General features: G+C 37.9%; 1 protein-coding gene across 9 annotated transcripts in view; it reads left to right on the top strand.

Annotated features, from left to right (window-relative positions):
• Nucleotides 1-16,219, top strand: part of LOC137328046 (liprin-alpha-1-like) — a 128,121-nt gene that overhangs the window by 88,805 nt on the left and 23,097 nt on the right. For 6 of the 9 annotated variants that reach the window (XM_067994151.1, XM_067994142.1, XM_067994145.1 and 3 more), the window contains 5 exons: nt 5,786-6,009; nt 6,668-6,905; nt 9,494-9,523; nt 11,198-11,343; nt 13,172-13,344. In XM_067994151.1, the coding sequence (XP_067850252.1) occupies nt 5,786-6,009; nt 6,668-6,905; nt 9,494-9,523; nt 11,198-11,343; nt 13,172-13,344 (811 nt within the window). The remainder of the gene's footprint in view (nt 1-5,785; nt 6,010-6,667; nt 6,906-9,493; nt 9,524-11,197; nt 11,344-13,171; nt 13,345-16,219) is intronic. The other 3 variants (XM_067994144.1, XM_067994149.1, XM_067994146.1) reach the window with 2 other exon arrangements.

Below are 16,219 nucleotides of genomic sequence, written 5' to 3' on the forward strand. Positions count from 1 at the left end.
CTCCTGAAACCACCTCCCTGCCATTTGCGTGGAAGCTGGCAGGCAGCTCGGGGACACCCATTTTTTCACTGCAGGCAGCTGCTCTGTGCCCTCTCCACACCTTTTCCGGCCAGGAAGTGGAGTAGTGGCATTTAAATGAGGATCGGGAGTTGAAATGTCCTGAGCCTGAAACTTAGGCCAGTACTCACCCCATCCTGCCCACTCGAAATGCACTCGGGATTAAAATCAACCCCATAATGTACTACAGATTTATACATTATTGTTCGGTCCTACCAAAAGTTACACATCTATGTTAACAAAATAGTTTTTATTTTAAGGAATGTGCCACTCGAGGTGCATCAAAACTCCAAACAGAAGTGATACTTGCATTCTGGTATGACTAATGCATCTTCTGTTATTCCTTTTCTTGCTTTTGCTTTGTGCTATGGAGAAAAGAAAGAATGAGGAGAAGGGAAGTGACAAAGATAAAGTGCCGAAATAGATTAAAAAGTGCAAAACAAAGTGGCAAAATGAAAAAGTAGCAACTTGAATAAGGACAAGAATGGAAGGGGGGAATGGCACTCAATATTTACAACCCAATAACTCAAATATTGGTGGAATATTCTCTTTAATGAGCAGTATAAGAGGCATTTTGTTTTCCCACATAGAGGGAGCTGGTGTATGTGCTGTCTGAGAACAGTTGCTGACTTATGACCTCACTGGAGCATTGTGCATGGTAGGAATTGTTGAGTGCAGTTTCACTGGTATAATTTCTGCACAGATTTTGAAATTGCAATACTGGTGACAATGATGTTAATAGAATAACTTTGCAGCACAGCATTAATATAATTTTATATTTTTTGCTATCACTATAACATTCAAAGCACTTTTCATAGTATTTGTTAGGTGCATGTCATTTTAGATTAATTTATTAGAAATGCATTCAATTTATAGGCATGGTTTGTGCTATTCTAGAATTGTGTATACATATTAGATTCATTATTTCCAAGAAACAGATGGATAATTCATAACGGTGGGGTGGGTCTTTTCAATTTTGTGGTGATTCTACTTGCCTGTAATCCTGCCATATGCTGCATAATATGAAAAACCTGACATTGTTTTTGGTGATTCACTGCTCATTAGCTCAGTGTTCTTGGATTACTTAAAGCTCTGGTGGTGGCACCAACAAGTTATGTGCTTGAGTACCTTATGTGCTGTTAGTTTTGCTGATCCTATCCTGCTAAATAGTTATTTACATTTTCATGCAACTATTCCATTTTACTTCTTGATCTTTCCTTCGTGATGTATTTTATCTGGGAAAATTAAAATCCCTTTGCAATGTAATGTTATCTCATTTCTTTCATTGAAATACACAACTGATGTATACCATTTAAGTAACTTTAGGTGTGTTCAAATGATAATGCACTTATTTTTGTCTTCTGTTTCCTGCTGCTTTTCTGGTGGATTTCTGCAGCATGTAAGTTTATGTGCCATGTGTCGTGTGAAAAAGTTTTCAATCCCAGATTCTTTTAAAATACCACTTGCCAAGTAACGGTGTTTAACAGTTTTCTATTTAAAGTATAACTTATTTAGTGACATTTTAATTCTTTATCATTGTGAATAGTAGACATGTGTTCAAGGAAAAATAAATCTAACATTCCACAATAACTGGTGACCTTCTAAATATGTTGATCTAGACTAGACTTGGCTTTCATTGCAAGAGGATTTGAGTTTGGCTTTCATTGCAAGAGGATTTGAGTACAGGAGCAAGGATGTCTTACTGCAGTTGTACATGGCCTTGGTGAGAGCACACCTGGAGTATTGTGTGCAGTTTTGGTCTCCTTACCTAAGAGAGGATATACTTGCCATATAGGGAGTGCAGCAAAGATTCACCAGACTGATTCCTGGGATAGCAGGACTGTCATATGAGGAGAGATTGGGTCGACTCGGCCTGTATTCACTTGAGTTTAGAAGAATGAGAGGGGATCTCATTGAAACATTTAAAATTCTGACAGGGCTAGACAGACTGGATGCAGTGAGGCTGTTTCCCCTGGCTGGGGGGTCCAGAACGAGGGGTCACAGTCTCAGGATATGGGGTAGGACATTTAGGACTGAGATGAGGAGAAATTTCTTCACTCAGAGGGTGGTGAACCTGTGGAATTCTCTACCACAGAAGGCTGTGGAGGCCAAGTCACTGAATATATTTAAGGAGGAGCTAGATAGATTTCTTGACACAAAAGGCATCAAGGGATTTGGGGAGAGAGCGGGAATATGGTATTGAGATAGAGGATCAGCCATGATCATATTGATCCTATTTTCTATGTTTCTAGAAGTCTGGCATCTGTCCATAGGCATCATATCTTCTGAATCTCTGTAGATCAAAAAGTCCTGATTGACTTTTTTTTCTTGAAAATGTGAATCAATCACAAACCACTATCTGTTAAACAAACCATGACATTTAGCCCAACAGCCTCATTAACTTTAAATGTATCCATCAAAAATCATATGTAAAAATTTGCTTTTAAGTATTTGCTTTTACCCAGAAGCTATGAAAAGGCTACTAATAATGAACAACAACTATGCTAAAACCAACCAAACTATTAGAATTTTCTTCACATCTTTGGAGCATCCATGTTGTATTTCTACGTACCTACTACTTATCCTGACAAATTAAATTTATACCATCAAAATACATGAACTTAATTTGGGAAAAAAAAATAAAACTTACCCAAAATCACAAATATTGCCATTGTATTTTAGGCTTCTTTGGGGCTTGGGCTTTGGATCTGCGTCATACCTACAGCTTGGATCTTTCAAACGGCCTTGAATCCTTGGAAATTCTAGCTCCTGCTAGAATATTGTGTTGAAAGAAAGAGAAATGCAACTAGTAATACATTTGTACAAAACATCGGTTAGGCCACAGCTGGAGTACTGTGTGCAGTTTTGGACACCCTACTATATAAAGGACGTGAAATACTTGGAGAATATACAGTGCAGCTTCACCAGGATGATTCAGGGATGGGAAACTATAGTTATGAGGAGAGACTCATGGTACTGGAACTATTCCTACTGGAGCAGGGGAGTCTCAAAGGAGAATTAATGGAGGTTTTCAAAGCTGTGAAAAGCTTTCAATGAGTCAACGGGGAAAGTTTATTTCCTCTGGGAATTAGCAACGTGAGGTCATTAATTTAAAATTATCGCAGAGGAAGGGGTTAGGAGAAATATCTTTACACAGGTTGTTGGAGTGTGAAATACTCTGAGGGAATGGTTGATATGGAGACAGTTGCATCTTTTTAACAGAAAACTGGATAAGTATTTGAAGCACAGGAAGATACAAGGCTATGGGGAGAGCACAGGACGGTGGGATTAGTATTGGGAATGCTCTAGCAAAGAGCCAGCACAGATATACTGGGCTGAATGGTCTCTTTTTGTGCAGGATAAAGCAGCCCACTTGATTGGCACCCCATCCACTACCCTAAACATTCACTCCCTTCACCGGTGCATCGTGGCTGCAGTGTGTACCATCTACAGGATGCACTGCAGCAACTCGCCGAGGCTTCTTCAATAGCATCTCCCAAACCCACGACCTCTACCACGTAGAAGGACAAGGGCAGCTGGCATATGGGAACACCACCACCTACACGTTACCCTCCAAGTCTCACACCATCCTGACTTGGAAATATATCGCCGTTCCTTCATTGTCACTGGGTCAAAATCCTGGAACTCCCTTCCTAACAGCACTGTGGGAGAACCTTCACAACACGGACTGCAGCGGTTCAAGGCAGTGGCTCACCACCACCTTCTCGAGGGCAATTAGGGATGGGCAATAAATGCTGGCCTTGCCAGCGACGCCCACATCCCATGAACGAATAAAAAAAAGTAAACTTCTGTGGTTCTGTCCTTGGTGGAGGTTAGTTTTTATCCCTCTCCTCTGGGGCTACAACATTGAGTGTATTGCAATTTTTACACCACATGACAGCCAGGCACAAAATTTACATATCAAGTGGCAGAGGAAGAAAACTGAAATGAGAGATTTTATTTTATTCAGCATTTTCCATTTACAGATTAAGCTATTAAATAAAAATACTGAGCGAAAAGTGTTCGGTAAAGGTTTTTTTTTGTCATTGAGGGGAACTGATGTTTGCACTCGGTCCCGAGGTGGATGATTGAGGCACTTTGATGCTTCGCTCAGATATTATGGAATCAGTGAGGCCTGGATCTTGGCAAATGACCACCTGTTAACACAGGTGCTGTTTCGTTGGCTTAACTGTGGGGTTAAAACCTCCTTGATGTGGCAGCTTCAGCGAGCACTATAAATCCAGTGTAGGAAGAAAGGGATAGAGAAAAAAATCTTTGTAGTGTAAATAAGCTCAAGAAGGAAGGGTTTGGGGAAAGGATGAATATACAAAGCATGCTTCCATATTTAGCAAATACTACAAATCCACCATAGAGGTAGCACAAAAAATATTTTATAATATAAATAACTGAGAATAAAGGGTTTTTGGGGAGGAAAAGCAAACATCTCAAGCAAGTTTTGTATGGTAGTAAATAGTATTACATATACCATGTATCCAAGGCCTGATCTGTTTCAGTATCAGTAATGTAATAATTTTACCTCGTTGGTCATGATATTACTTAAGTAAATTTGTTGTATTACAGCAATGGGCGAGACATTGACAGGTTTAGGCTGCAGCGGGAGCATGGTATACATCAGAAACCAGGTTCCAGATTACCTGAATATCTTTGAAGAAGGAAAAGACTTGCATTATGATCAATTTTTTTCTAACCCTAGAACTATATAGCTGGGCTTGATAACTTAATATCGGTCTGTAAATAACTGTCAGAACCAGATTGTTAGAAATAACCCCATCTAAATTCTCTTCAGAAAAAAATGAAATGTACCACGCTGCATGTTTGGAATGATGGTAGTTTATGTTTAAAAGATGTTAAGGATTTTGGATTTTTTTAAAAGAACAATTCTCTATCTCTTCCCCATCCCCAAGACAACTTGTAGCCCATGTGAGCATTCATTAGACACATGAAACCTGTTTGTTCACACTTGGATCTGTATATAATTGTAACCTTCTAATCCTGTATCCTATAATATTGCTGCATATCTCAAAGTACATGACCAGTGCAACTTCTACCCCTCCCCAGTTAGCATCCTCCTTCACATCCAAATTGCATATTCCTTCTTTCCACTTCCAAGTTTTACTTGTGTGACTGCATTGGTCCGTCTGTGTGATATATATATTTTCTTTTGTTCTAAAAGCAGATTATTAAGCTGTTTATATTAATAATTTGAATTAGAAAGCATATTTTATTGCTATCAAAATAAAACTTTCTGAATTGATACTTTTGAAAGAGGTGCAGAATTCAATTTTAACTTCTACAAAAATTGGCCAGTAATTTCTTGGGGTCTAATTAATCATTATGGATCTTTATCATAGTTGTGAAGGAATGGACCCTTTTTTTCCAATTACTTAATTTGTGATTTCTGTACAACTTTTTTTTAAAAGCGAATGCTCTCTTTTCCCCCCCCCCCTCCACCCAAACAAAGTTGTTGATGCTAGGTCAGTTGAAAATTTTAAAATTGAGATTTATATTTTTGTTAGGCAAGGGTATTGAAGGTTATGGGACCAAGGCGGGTAGATGGAGTTAAGATGCAGATCAATTATGATCTAATTGAATGACAGAACAGGCTCAAGGGGCTGAATGGCCTACTCCTGTTCCTATGTTCCTATTTCATGTTTGCGTACTTCGGTATCCTGTTTCTGAGCACATTGCATTACACTTTTATGAGCAGGTCCAGACGCTGAATGAGCAAGAATGGGAGCGTGCACAACAAGCCAGTGTCTTGGCTAATGTAGCCCAGGCATTTGAGAGTGATGCAGAGGTATCGGATGCAGAAGATGATAGGGAGACAATATTCGGCTCTGTTGATCTTCTGTCACCAAGTGGCCAGGCTGATGCCCAAACTTTGGCTATGATGCTTCAAGAACAGCTGGATGCCATCAATAATGAAATAAGGTTTGTCTTGATTGTTTTTAATTTTTTTTTTAGAAAAAGGTAACTTTAGTTAATATCTAAAGCAGTAAACGTGTTTCAGACCTCTAGGTCGAAAACTACATCATAAAAGATATTTCAGTGTTGAGTATATAAGAACATAAGAAATAGGAGCAGGAGTAGGCCAATCGGCCCCTCGAGCCTGCTCCGCCATTCAATAAGATCATGGCTGATCTGATCCTAACCTCAAATCTAAAGAACACAAGAAGTAGGAGGAGGACCCGGCCACTCAGCCCCTGGGCCCGCTCCGTCACCCACAGGGCCTTGACCGATCCGAACTCAGCTTCATGTCCAATTTCCTGCCCGCTCCCCGTAACCCCTAATTCCCTTTACTTCTAGGAAACTGTCTATTTCTGTTTTAAATTTATTTAATGATGTAGCTGTATAAATTGGAATGCAAATGATTTCATGCCGAACAAATGACTAAACGTTTAAGTTACCGGGCATAATTAAAATCTATTGGAGACTTGGATGGTGTTTCATCTGATAACTCCACTTGGTAGCTTTGAGGAAAAACTAGTAATACTTAAATTTAGAATTGCTCAAATTTGTTATTTTGTACTAATGTGTTGAAGAGAGAAAATGAAAAAGGGATCTAAGTTCTCACCTGATTGTTTTGCAGGCTGATCCAAGAAGAAAAGGAGTCAACACAGCAGAGGGCAGAAGAAATTGAGAGCAAAGTGGGGAGCGGTAGCCTTGATGGTCTGAATCTTTGCCGATACAGAGGGGGTACACTCCCTGCGTCATTTACTGGCTCGTCCCTTGCCAGTTCCTCTCCACCTGGTAGTGGACACTCCACGCCTAGACGAACCCCTCGAAACCCTGCTCATGAGATTGACCGGCTAGGCGTCATGACCCTGGTAAGTTTAAAAGCTTTGTATTGTATGGTAGCAATATCTTTATCTTTAGCAGTACTTTTGTAAAGCATTTGGGTCACATGCTAACATTGCAATTGCCCTATGCAATCAGTTTATCTACTATTGATGAATGTGCGTTAGCAGTATTTTAGTTTACAAAGTCCTCTCCTCAATGATTGTAGGTTAAGGGAATATTTTTTTAAACTTTGTGGAATTTTTTTTTGATGTACCTCACGAGCAGAATTAAAGCACAGTCTTATGGGTTCATGGGGAGAGGCAAATTGAATGTAGACCTTGCTTTGAAAAAAAAATCATCTTGACTTCAATAATGTTTCATTGGGATTGGGGCGAATGTTAATTTTAACCCGATATTACCACCCTGTGATTTTGAGATAACTTTAACCAAGGTTCACGCATTTTAGAATGTTGGACTCGAACGTACATGTATTTCCATACTTGTCACTCTGAAGATGGCATTACTAAAAATAAAAATTTTGAACAAAATCCTTATTGATGAATTTGAACTGCAGGATATTTAACTTCTTTATAATATTCAGAAACATCTTGTGAAGCAAGCATGATGGGCAACAGGGATCCACTAACTATAGGTGATATTTTTGAGACTCAGTAAAACTTACAGTTGACTAATCTTGGCTTTAGAGCTCTTTAATACTATGAGAAGAAATAAAGCTGTTCACAAACGTTTAGTACTTTGTCTCCTCTTCTTCCCCAGGTCTTAATCTTAGCATGTGTTTTTTTGTGGAAGTAGAAAGTGATGAAGATGTGAGCAGAGCTCAGCTTCACCACACATCAGTTTTAATCATTGACATACGACTCCTGTTATGCCAAGTACTTTGTTCATAACCAAACATAATATTCATATCTTTCTATTGTAGAGATTAATGTTGGTACTAACCTTAATAGTAAGAATTGTATGCCACACCTGACAGCTGTACTTCTCCATCACTGATGTAGAATAGCACATTCCCCTTAGGGACGTGTGCTGTCAGACTGCAATGATAATTATTTATTTGATTTGGTATATATCCAAGACTATCCGTCTGCCTTTTAAAACATCAGTTAATTATTCTCATAACTTTCGCTCTCAGTGCATGTTACCTTGAATATAAGTGGGCCCAAAAGCATCTCCTCATAAAAGATGCATTGGGAAAGCTCGTGTGCAATACATGTAACTAAAAGTGGTGTGTTGAAAGTGTTCTTTGGGGCAGTGTGGCATGTGCGATTAACCATGGCAAATGCCTCCTTTTTTCTTTCTGTGCGGTCTTTGGTGGGTGGAATTAAAGTTGAGCTTTGCAGCTTTCACTGCAAGATTGTTCTCAGGCAGAAAGTTACCTAAGAACTGTTTGGAGAATGATGTTTAGTAACTATATGGTATGCTTGCTTTCAGGTGAGTCTGGCCGTCTTTATGAGCTATAGATAAATTATTTGATTAATGCACTACTGTAATGTGTTTACGGGCAATCACTTTCAGCTTCTGGTGGCATATTGTGGTTTTTCTCTTGTTTTAACATCACCATTTTCTTGTTCCCTTCTGTGTTTAACCTATCCTCCATTCCTTTTTTCCCATGGTAATTTTAGTCATTGTTCCAGCATTCTTTTCTAATCCAGTGTTCTGTTTCTCATCAAACATTTTTTACACATCACATTATCCTGATAGCTCAGTTTCATCGCATAGAGATTCTGAAAAAGCAAAAGGATTATTTTAGCTTACTCTGGTGCATTTGTAGCTATTTGTTGCCTGCATTTTGTCAATGCAGAACTTTACATCATAATGTAGTTATACTTTGAATTTGGTATGAGCTGCAAACAAATTATGTATTTCTGTATGTTTGGTTTAATGTCTGGCTAGTTCTTTCCTAAAATGTAAGAGCTATCCTTTGGAAAGTGGAGAAATGTGCAACTACAAGATTATACTAAACTGTCAGCAGCAAAATGTGCTAAATGTTGATCAAACTAGATGAGTATTTTAATGGCTTACTCCAGAAAGACCAGGCCTGACACAGCGTGCTTGTCATTGCAACTTTATTAGCAGAAGAGCAAAACAGATTGACTATTTGAAATGCTTGATATGTCAGATGAAGCCAACAAATGTACATATTATATCATTACCAAATATAATGTCTAGTTAAGGGATGCTGGGGAAACTAGTCTAAAACATTTCTACGTAGACCTGCCAATATAACAAAACTGTACAAAGCCAGTTATTTATTGGCTTCTGTAATACACTGCAGTTTTCAATGTCTATAACTAAACCAGGACTAAATGGTAACCATTAGCTGGTTTGCATCAAGTGTAACTAGTGAAAAGTAACATAACCCAGATACAGTAGAATGAATGAGTTTAACACATCACTTTTGAAGACTACATCTGCAATCATCAAAGACCCTTAGTCTCAACAAATGAGAACCTTTTTAAATGAATAAAATTCATACTGTGTTCAAGAAAAGTCTACCCAGCCTTCCCCGTTTCTCTGTTTGTGTGATTTCTGATGTATCTACATCTTGTATAATCTTTTAAATCAGTTTTTTTATCCTTAATGACTCTCTCTTTTCTTTGCATGTGTCTGTCAGCCTAGTGATTTAAGGAAGCACCGTAGGAAGGTAAATGTATAAAATTGAACTTTGATCACCTGGCATCACGTTGTTGTATAAGACACATTATGGTAATCTGCATTTCAATCAGTACAACAGTAGCATCTCCCTGCTGAGTAACATGGTTTCTTCCCTTTCCTGCTGTTGAACATAATTTAAACAGGGTTTCAATATACATTCCTTTATTTCCCCTTCCCATCCTACTCCAGAATATTGTGTAATGTCTCCTTAATGTACAGGTGAAGTGCTAATATTGCACAAAATCAAAACAAACTATTTTGCCCCATCGCTATTCCTACTATTCTTAAAGTTGCCACGTGAGACTTTGGCATAGAAGGCAGTGAAATGCTGTGGCTTCATCACCCACAAGACCTCTGAATGGAGGATGACTATCTTGTAGTGCTCTGGTGGTAGGATGCTTTGACGAGCCTGCTTTAGAGATTCCTCAAGGCAAGGGTTTGCAGGTTACTGAGCCTGTCTTTTCCTCTGCGATGTCTTCTGTTGGTGCCATCAGAATGAATAACATTCAGTTATTTGAAAGGATTGCTAACAGTCTTTCCTCACCAACCCCTGTGCCAGGTCCATAATTTCCTACTGCAGTCTTCAGTGAGGATAAACCTACAGTAAAGGACACACAACCTGATTCTCCCAGGAGTGGGAATCTTAAAACCTTTGGTAGCCTGAGGTGTAGGATATGCCAGGAAAGCACCGTGTCAGTGGAAAGCTGCAGAGCATTATAAAGCCTCACATGCACCAACCATAGGTATTGCTTTGACCTTCAGTAAAGAATATTATGTAGGTTACAGTGTTAACCTGATGTGAGCTTTAGGTATACCCAGAAAACATTTTAATGTACAAAATTATTTACTCTAACATTGTATACTCAATATTCTAATAAATGAGTTCACACAGTAGCTGAACTGAGAACATGGTGGCGCTTAAGTGTTGGAGCTCAGTATCTAAAATAAGAGGTCATAGGGTTTGATTTCCCCCATTCTGTTCACTTTTTTTTAATCTAAGCCATGATAGGTGGAAGCTGTGGTGTTTTCTCCATGGGGAAAAATCGACTACTGTATCCTTGCAGATTTGAGAGTTGGGGATAAATTGTGCAAAGAAGACTTAGCCCAACCTTTAAGTTCACCCTTGTAACCTACGTAATATTCTTCATGAAAGTCAAAACAACATCCATGGTTGGTGTCTGCAGGACTTCTAAATGTTCTATGGCTGTCCCGCGATACAACAAAAGTTTGGTGCTTGCTTATCTTATTTTTCTTTCCTAACAATGCATCTGCTTCACTTGGCACCTTGGATTTTTCTGCTCATTTGTTTGTGGCTTTTGCTACCCTTCATTTTGTTTATAATCCTGCAAAACCATATCGATTGGCTGATAATCTTGAAATGATAAAAGTTCTTGCATTGTCTGGTTCTTTCCAAAAATCCAATGTTAGAATCTTGTACTTTTATTAAAATTCACTCTTCATTTGTAAAGAAGTGATGCAGCTTTCTGTACCAGTGTCTATGTTGTTTGTTGTTGTAGGCTGTATTGTGTCTGTGTGATCTATGTGACCCTGACATAATTTTGGTTTATGTGGTGGTGTTAGCTTTTTGCAAATCCAATTATGCATTAACTGATTCTTATTTTTGACTTTTTTTACTCATTTACAACTTCTTCTATAATCTCAGATATCAAAAGAAGATGCACGGGAAGACAAAACAACGATAAAGTGTGAAACATCACCACCCTCCACACCAAGGTCTATTCGATTGGACAGGGTTAACCAAGGTGCTTGTCACACAGTCAGTCAGGAGGATATTCGGGACATAAGAAGGTGAAACGATTTTCCAAATAGGTGTAATTCATTCAACTTTTTTTCTCCTTTACATTTCTTTGCTTAGTCTGTGAGCTGATCTACAGAAATAATATACTGTAAACAGACCTGATGATCATATCTGGATATTGGGTTAGTAGTAATGTTTTAGCAACAAAAACCAATGTAGAAATGTGTTTTGGTCTTTGATTAGGTGGGCAGTTGCCACACATTTGTTACGAACTGATTTCAGCAAAATGTTGATGTGAAGCCACTCAATGCATTTAACCAGGAAGTTCTTATATCGAGCTACAGCACAGAAATAGAAACAATTGACCTATGCTGGCATTTATATTCCACACGAGCCTCCTCCCACCCCTCTTCATCTAACTTTATCAGCATTCCTTTCTCCCCGATGTGCTTATCTAGCTTCCCCTTAAATGCATCTATACTATTTGCCTCAAACTACTCCTTGTGGTAGCGCGTTCCACATTCTTACCACTCTTTGGGTAAAGAAGTTTCTCCTGAATTTCCTATTGGATTGATTAGTGATTGTCTTATATTGATGACCTCTAGTTTTGGACTCCCCCTCAAGTGAAAATATTTTCTCTACCCTATCAAACCCTTTCATTATCTTAAAAACCTCTGTCAGGTCACCCCTCCACTTTCTCTTTTTCTAGGGAAAAGAGCCCCAGCCTGTTCAGCCTTTCCTGATAAGTATATCCTTTCAGTTCTGGTATCGTCCTTGTGGAATCTTTCTTGCACCTTCTCCAATGCCTCTCTATCCATTTTATAATCTGGAGACCAGAACTGTGCGCAGTACTCCAAGTGTGGTCTAACCAAGGTGCTATACAAGCTTAACATAACTTCTCTGCTTTTCAATTCTATCCCACTAGAAATGAACCCCAGTGCTTGATTTGCTTTTTTATGGCCTTATTAACCTGTGTCACTACTTTTAATGATTTGTGTATCTGTACTCCTAGATCCTTTTGCTCCTCTACCCCATTTAGATTCTTCTTATCCAAGCAATATGTGGCCTCCTTATTCTTCCTACCAAAATGCACCACCACATACTTATCGATATTGAAATTCATTTACCAATTACATCATAGCTGATTATATTCAAACGTCGCAATATTGAGTAGGATATTTAATTATCAAGAGAATTGGCTACAACCGTATTGGATGGGGAAATTGAAGCTAATTTTAGAAACTTTACTAGAAATGAAATAAAAATACTGGCAATTTTTATTTGGAAGTCACATTCAGTTGTCTGAATAATATTTACTGTGGGCAAATTCACTTCATATTTTGATATCCAATTTGGAGTAATGTCTGGCTTATATTGCATTCATTATTTGAAATTGTAGGAAGGATTTGTTTTAGAAAATTGCCTAAATAATTTTTGACATTTTTCATGAAACTTGGATTAGACAAATTGCTGTTTTGGATAAAAGAATATCTTCCGTTTTTGTGATAGAATTTCAATGCTGATATCCTTATTGAAGGCTGAACGTGTTTGATGCAGTGTTCAGATTTGGGACGGCTTATTGATGTAGTAATACTGTTAAGAGTACTTGAAACTCTGAAGTAAAATTTTGTGGAATATAGAATTGTCTTTCCTGTTTGTGAATTGTGGATTTCTCCAGTCATGTCATTTTTTGGATCAAAACTGCTTGAAATTTGCTTCTACATTTTTATATTGGTGACGCAGCTTAAACTAAGTTAGGTTACTGTGTTTGCTGTTATATTTGTGAACACAGTGCTCCAAACATTGATTCTCGGTTTACTTTTTTTAAAAATAATTTTTTTTACCAAACTTAAATACTTTTTTTTAATGTATACACAGTTCAACAGGATCACAGGATGGCCAAGTCAGCAATCCCAGTAGCAGCAACAGCAGCCAAGATTCTCTTCACAAAGCCCCCAAAAAGAAAAGTATCAAGTCTTCTATTGGGCGCCTGTTTGGTAAGAAAGAAAAAGGTCGGCTTGGACAGTCCAGCAAAGATCCCACAGGGCAAGGTTGGTTTGGAAGTCAATAAATAAACTTTGGAATAAATATAAATTCAGCTTTTGTCATTAAATTTATATTCTGTTTACTATTATTTGCTTTTAACCCCTGTGTATTTGAAGTCCTATGAGATTTTATTCCTCCCTTCACATAATTTGTTCATGTTCTATTTTCTTGTTTCTCTTTTACCAAATGACTGTCCATCAATCTTAGCCCACTTTCCTTGCTACCTTTCCAAGTTCAGGTTACACCTCCACTCTGGTGTTCTTGCTTTATGTTTTGGTTTGATTTGAATTTTGGATTGCTTTTTTATTTAATTTTTGAGTGCATGTTAGTTGTAGACTTGGCATGAAAGCTCTGTTGTAAAAATAGCCATATCGTTCAATTAATTTCAAGAGCTGCATTAATAACTACTGATATTCATTGCATGACGGTTTGACCTTCAGGTTTTTACTGAGATGGGGTCTTTTTTGAAATGGGGTCAAATAAAAAGAAATAGCATATTTTAAAGTGTAAAAATTAGTAAATTGCTATTTTTGGTAGTCTGTGTCTAACTAGTAGTTTTGGCTTAAAGAAAGAAAGCTGGTGAGCACTTATTTCAGAAATCATATTAAAACTTGGTTCTAGAATCCCTCTCCCCACCATAAGAGCAAAAATGTTAAAGAAATTTTTAGCCCCATTCCAGATTATTGCAATTTTAGACAATCTGACAAGTTTGTTGCCTTCCAAATATGTTATCCAGATCTGTATAAAACATTTGTTGTGGAAATTAGCCAACAGCTTTTTTTTGGTTGTGTTCATCTGTCAATCTGAAAGAGAGTTCATAGCTCCAATAAGTTCAAGAATTTTTTAAAGCTCTTGCAACAAATCTGTAGTTATTTTTGATTAGAACAATTGTATTTCAAAATAGTAAGATTAGAGTTCCTGCCATTGTAATCTTCAGGGTCACCCGAATAACTTGAGACCTCAATTAATTGTATGTAATTCAGTATGTCACCTTGACTAAATATTGTGTGCACTCATTTCTAACATGGGCTTAATAATGATATTGGCTACTAAAAGTTTTTGGTTTGTAATATCTCCTCCATTTAGAAATAGTCAATGATTTGCGCTAATTAAACACAGAGGGGATAGACTTTTAACTTGCTGCTGTTGCAGATCAGCCGCCCATTATTGAAACTGCCCGACTTTCATTTCCATTAAAATCATCTGCAATGCCAGCTTCATGCCCAGGCAGCAAGTTGAAAATCTACCCCATCAAGTCGTGTGGATTCCTCCTGAAATCTGAAGTGCTCTGTTAGAATTTCAAAATATGATCTGAGACATTGATTTTTAAGTAGGCTATTGTGAGTCATTTCATAACAATGCATTAAAACACTCAATAACTACCCAAATTCTGTTACGTGTACGTAAATGTTGATTTACATCAGTTCAGGAAGTAGCAATCTATTTATAATGCACCCTATGTGACCGAAAGGCATCCCAAAGTGCTTTACATATTGGAAAATGAAGTGGACACTGAGCAGGAAGGAAAGAAATAATGGAGTTAAGGGGTGGGGCTGAAAGAGAGGTTGAAGAGAAAAATCTTTCGTAGGCTTTTGAAAGCAGAGATGCAGGAGGTAAAGCAGATGAAGTTCTAGAGGGTAGGGGCATGGTCATTGAAAGAGCAGCTGCCAATGATTGAAGAGTAGACCGGTGTCAAAAGAGCAAAGTGTGAGCAGGGACATAGCACTGAAGAAGATCACTCAGGTAGGCTGGGGCGAGGACATGGAGGCATTTGAAAGTGAAGGTAAGGATCCTGAAACTGTTTTGTTGGGGTACAGGATTCTAGTGGAGCTCAGCAAGGACTGGCATATGGAAGAGCAAGTTCCAAGAGCTGGTAAGAATTCTGGCAGCAGCATTCTGAATAACTTACAGTTTGTGGGAGTAGGAAGGCTGGCCAGGAGAGCGTTGGGGGAAGTTGACCTTTGTAAGAAAAGCAAGGACTAGAGTCTCAGCAACAGTGTGGGAGAGGTGGAAGTGGTAATGTTGCAGCGGTGGGAGAAAGCATTCTTGGTGACTAAGCAGATATGGGGAAGAAAGCTCTACTTGGATTTAAGCACTAAATTAAGATTGCTTTCGTGTTTCCTTTTGGAAGAAAGATAGAGTTCAAATTCTGTTCTCTGACATTATTCTCAATGTTTTGTTTTATGAACCCCAAAAAAAGGGCAGCCTGTATTCAACTTTTGATAGTAGAAAACTAATGTAATGAAGCAGGGTTTACGTACTTGTAGTCTGCTCAAAAACTAATAGAAAGGCCACAATGTAATTGGCATGGCTTTCATTGGATTCCAAGCTTGTGCAATGAGTGAATATAATGTTGGGGGTGTTTATTTTCCTGATAAGCTACAGTACTTAAATCGCATTTAATAGCAAAAAATAGTCATGAAAGTCTTTGCATGTCAAAATTGGAATTTTCTTGTCTTCATTAATATTACTTGCATATATTAATACTTTTGGGAAAATAACTTGTAATTACTTTGCCTGATGTGGAGTAATTTGATATTTGTATGGGGTATGGTGTTTTCAATGTTAACTGTTAGGGATGTATTACATTTTGCTTTCCTGTAAAATAGATGGAGAGGTAATAGGTAGGACCTCTAAAATGTTGATCACATTTTAGTTAATACCATAAAAGAATCACTTTTTAATGTTAAAAGGTGATTTATTTTTAATTGGTATTCATACATAAGGCGTCTTAATTTTGTATACTGTACACTAGAAATTCACCTGGAGCCTTATCTGAGGGGTTAGCTTCTAAAAACAAGCAATTGTAATTATTTGCAAATCATGTAAACTGTGTCTCCATTCGTTGTTTTAAAAAAAATTGCGTTTATAAAAAAAACA

This window comes from Heptranchias perlo, chromosome 12, assembly GCF_035084215.1.
Source record: "Heptranchias perlo isolate sHepPer1 chromosome 12, sHepPer1.hap1, whole genome shotgun sequence".
Taxonomy (NCBI): Eukaryota; Metazoa; Chordata; class Chondrichthyes; order Hexanchiformes; family Hexanchidae; genus Heptranchias; species Heptranchias perlo.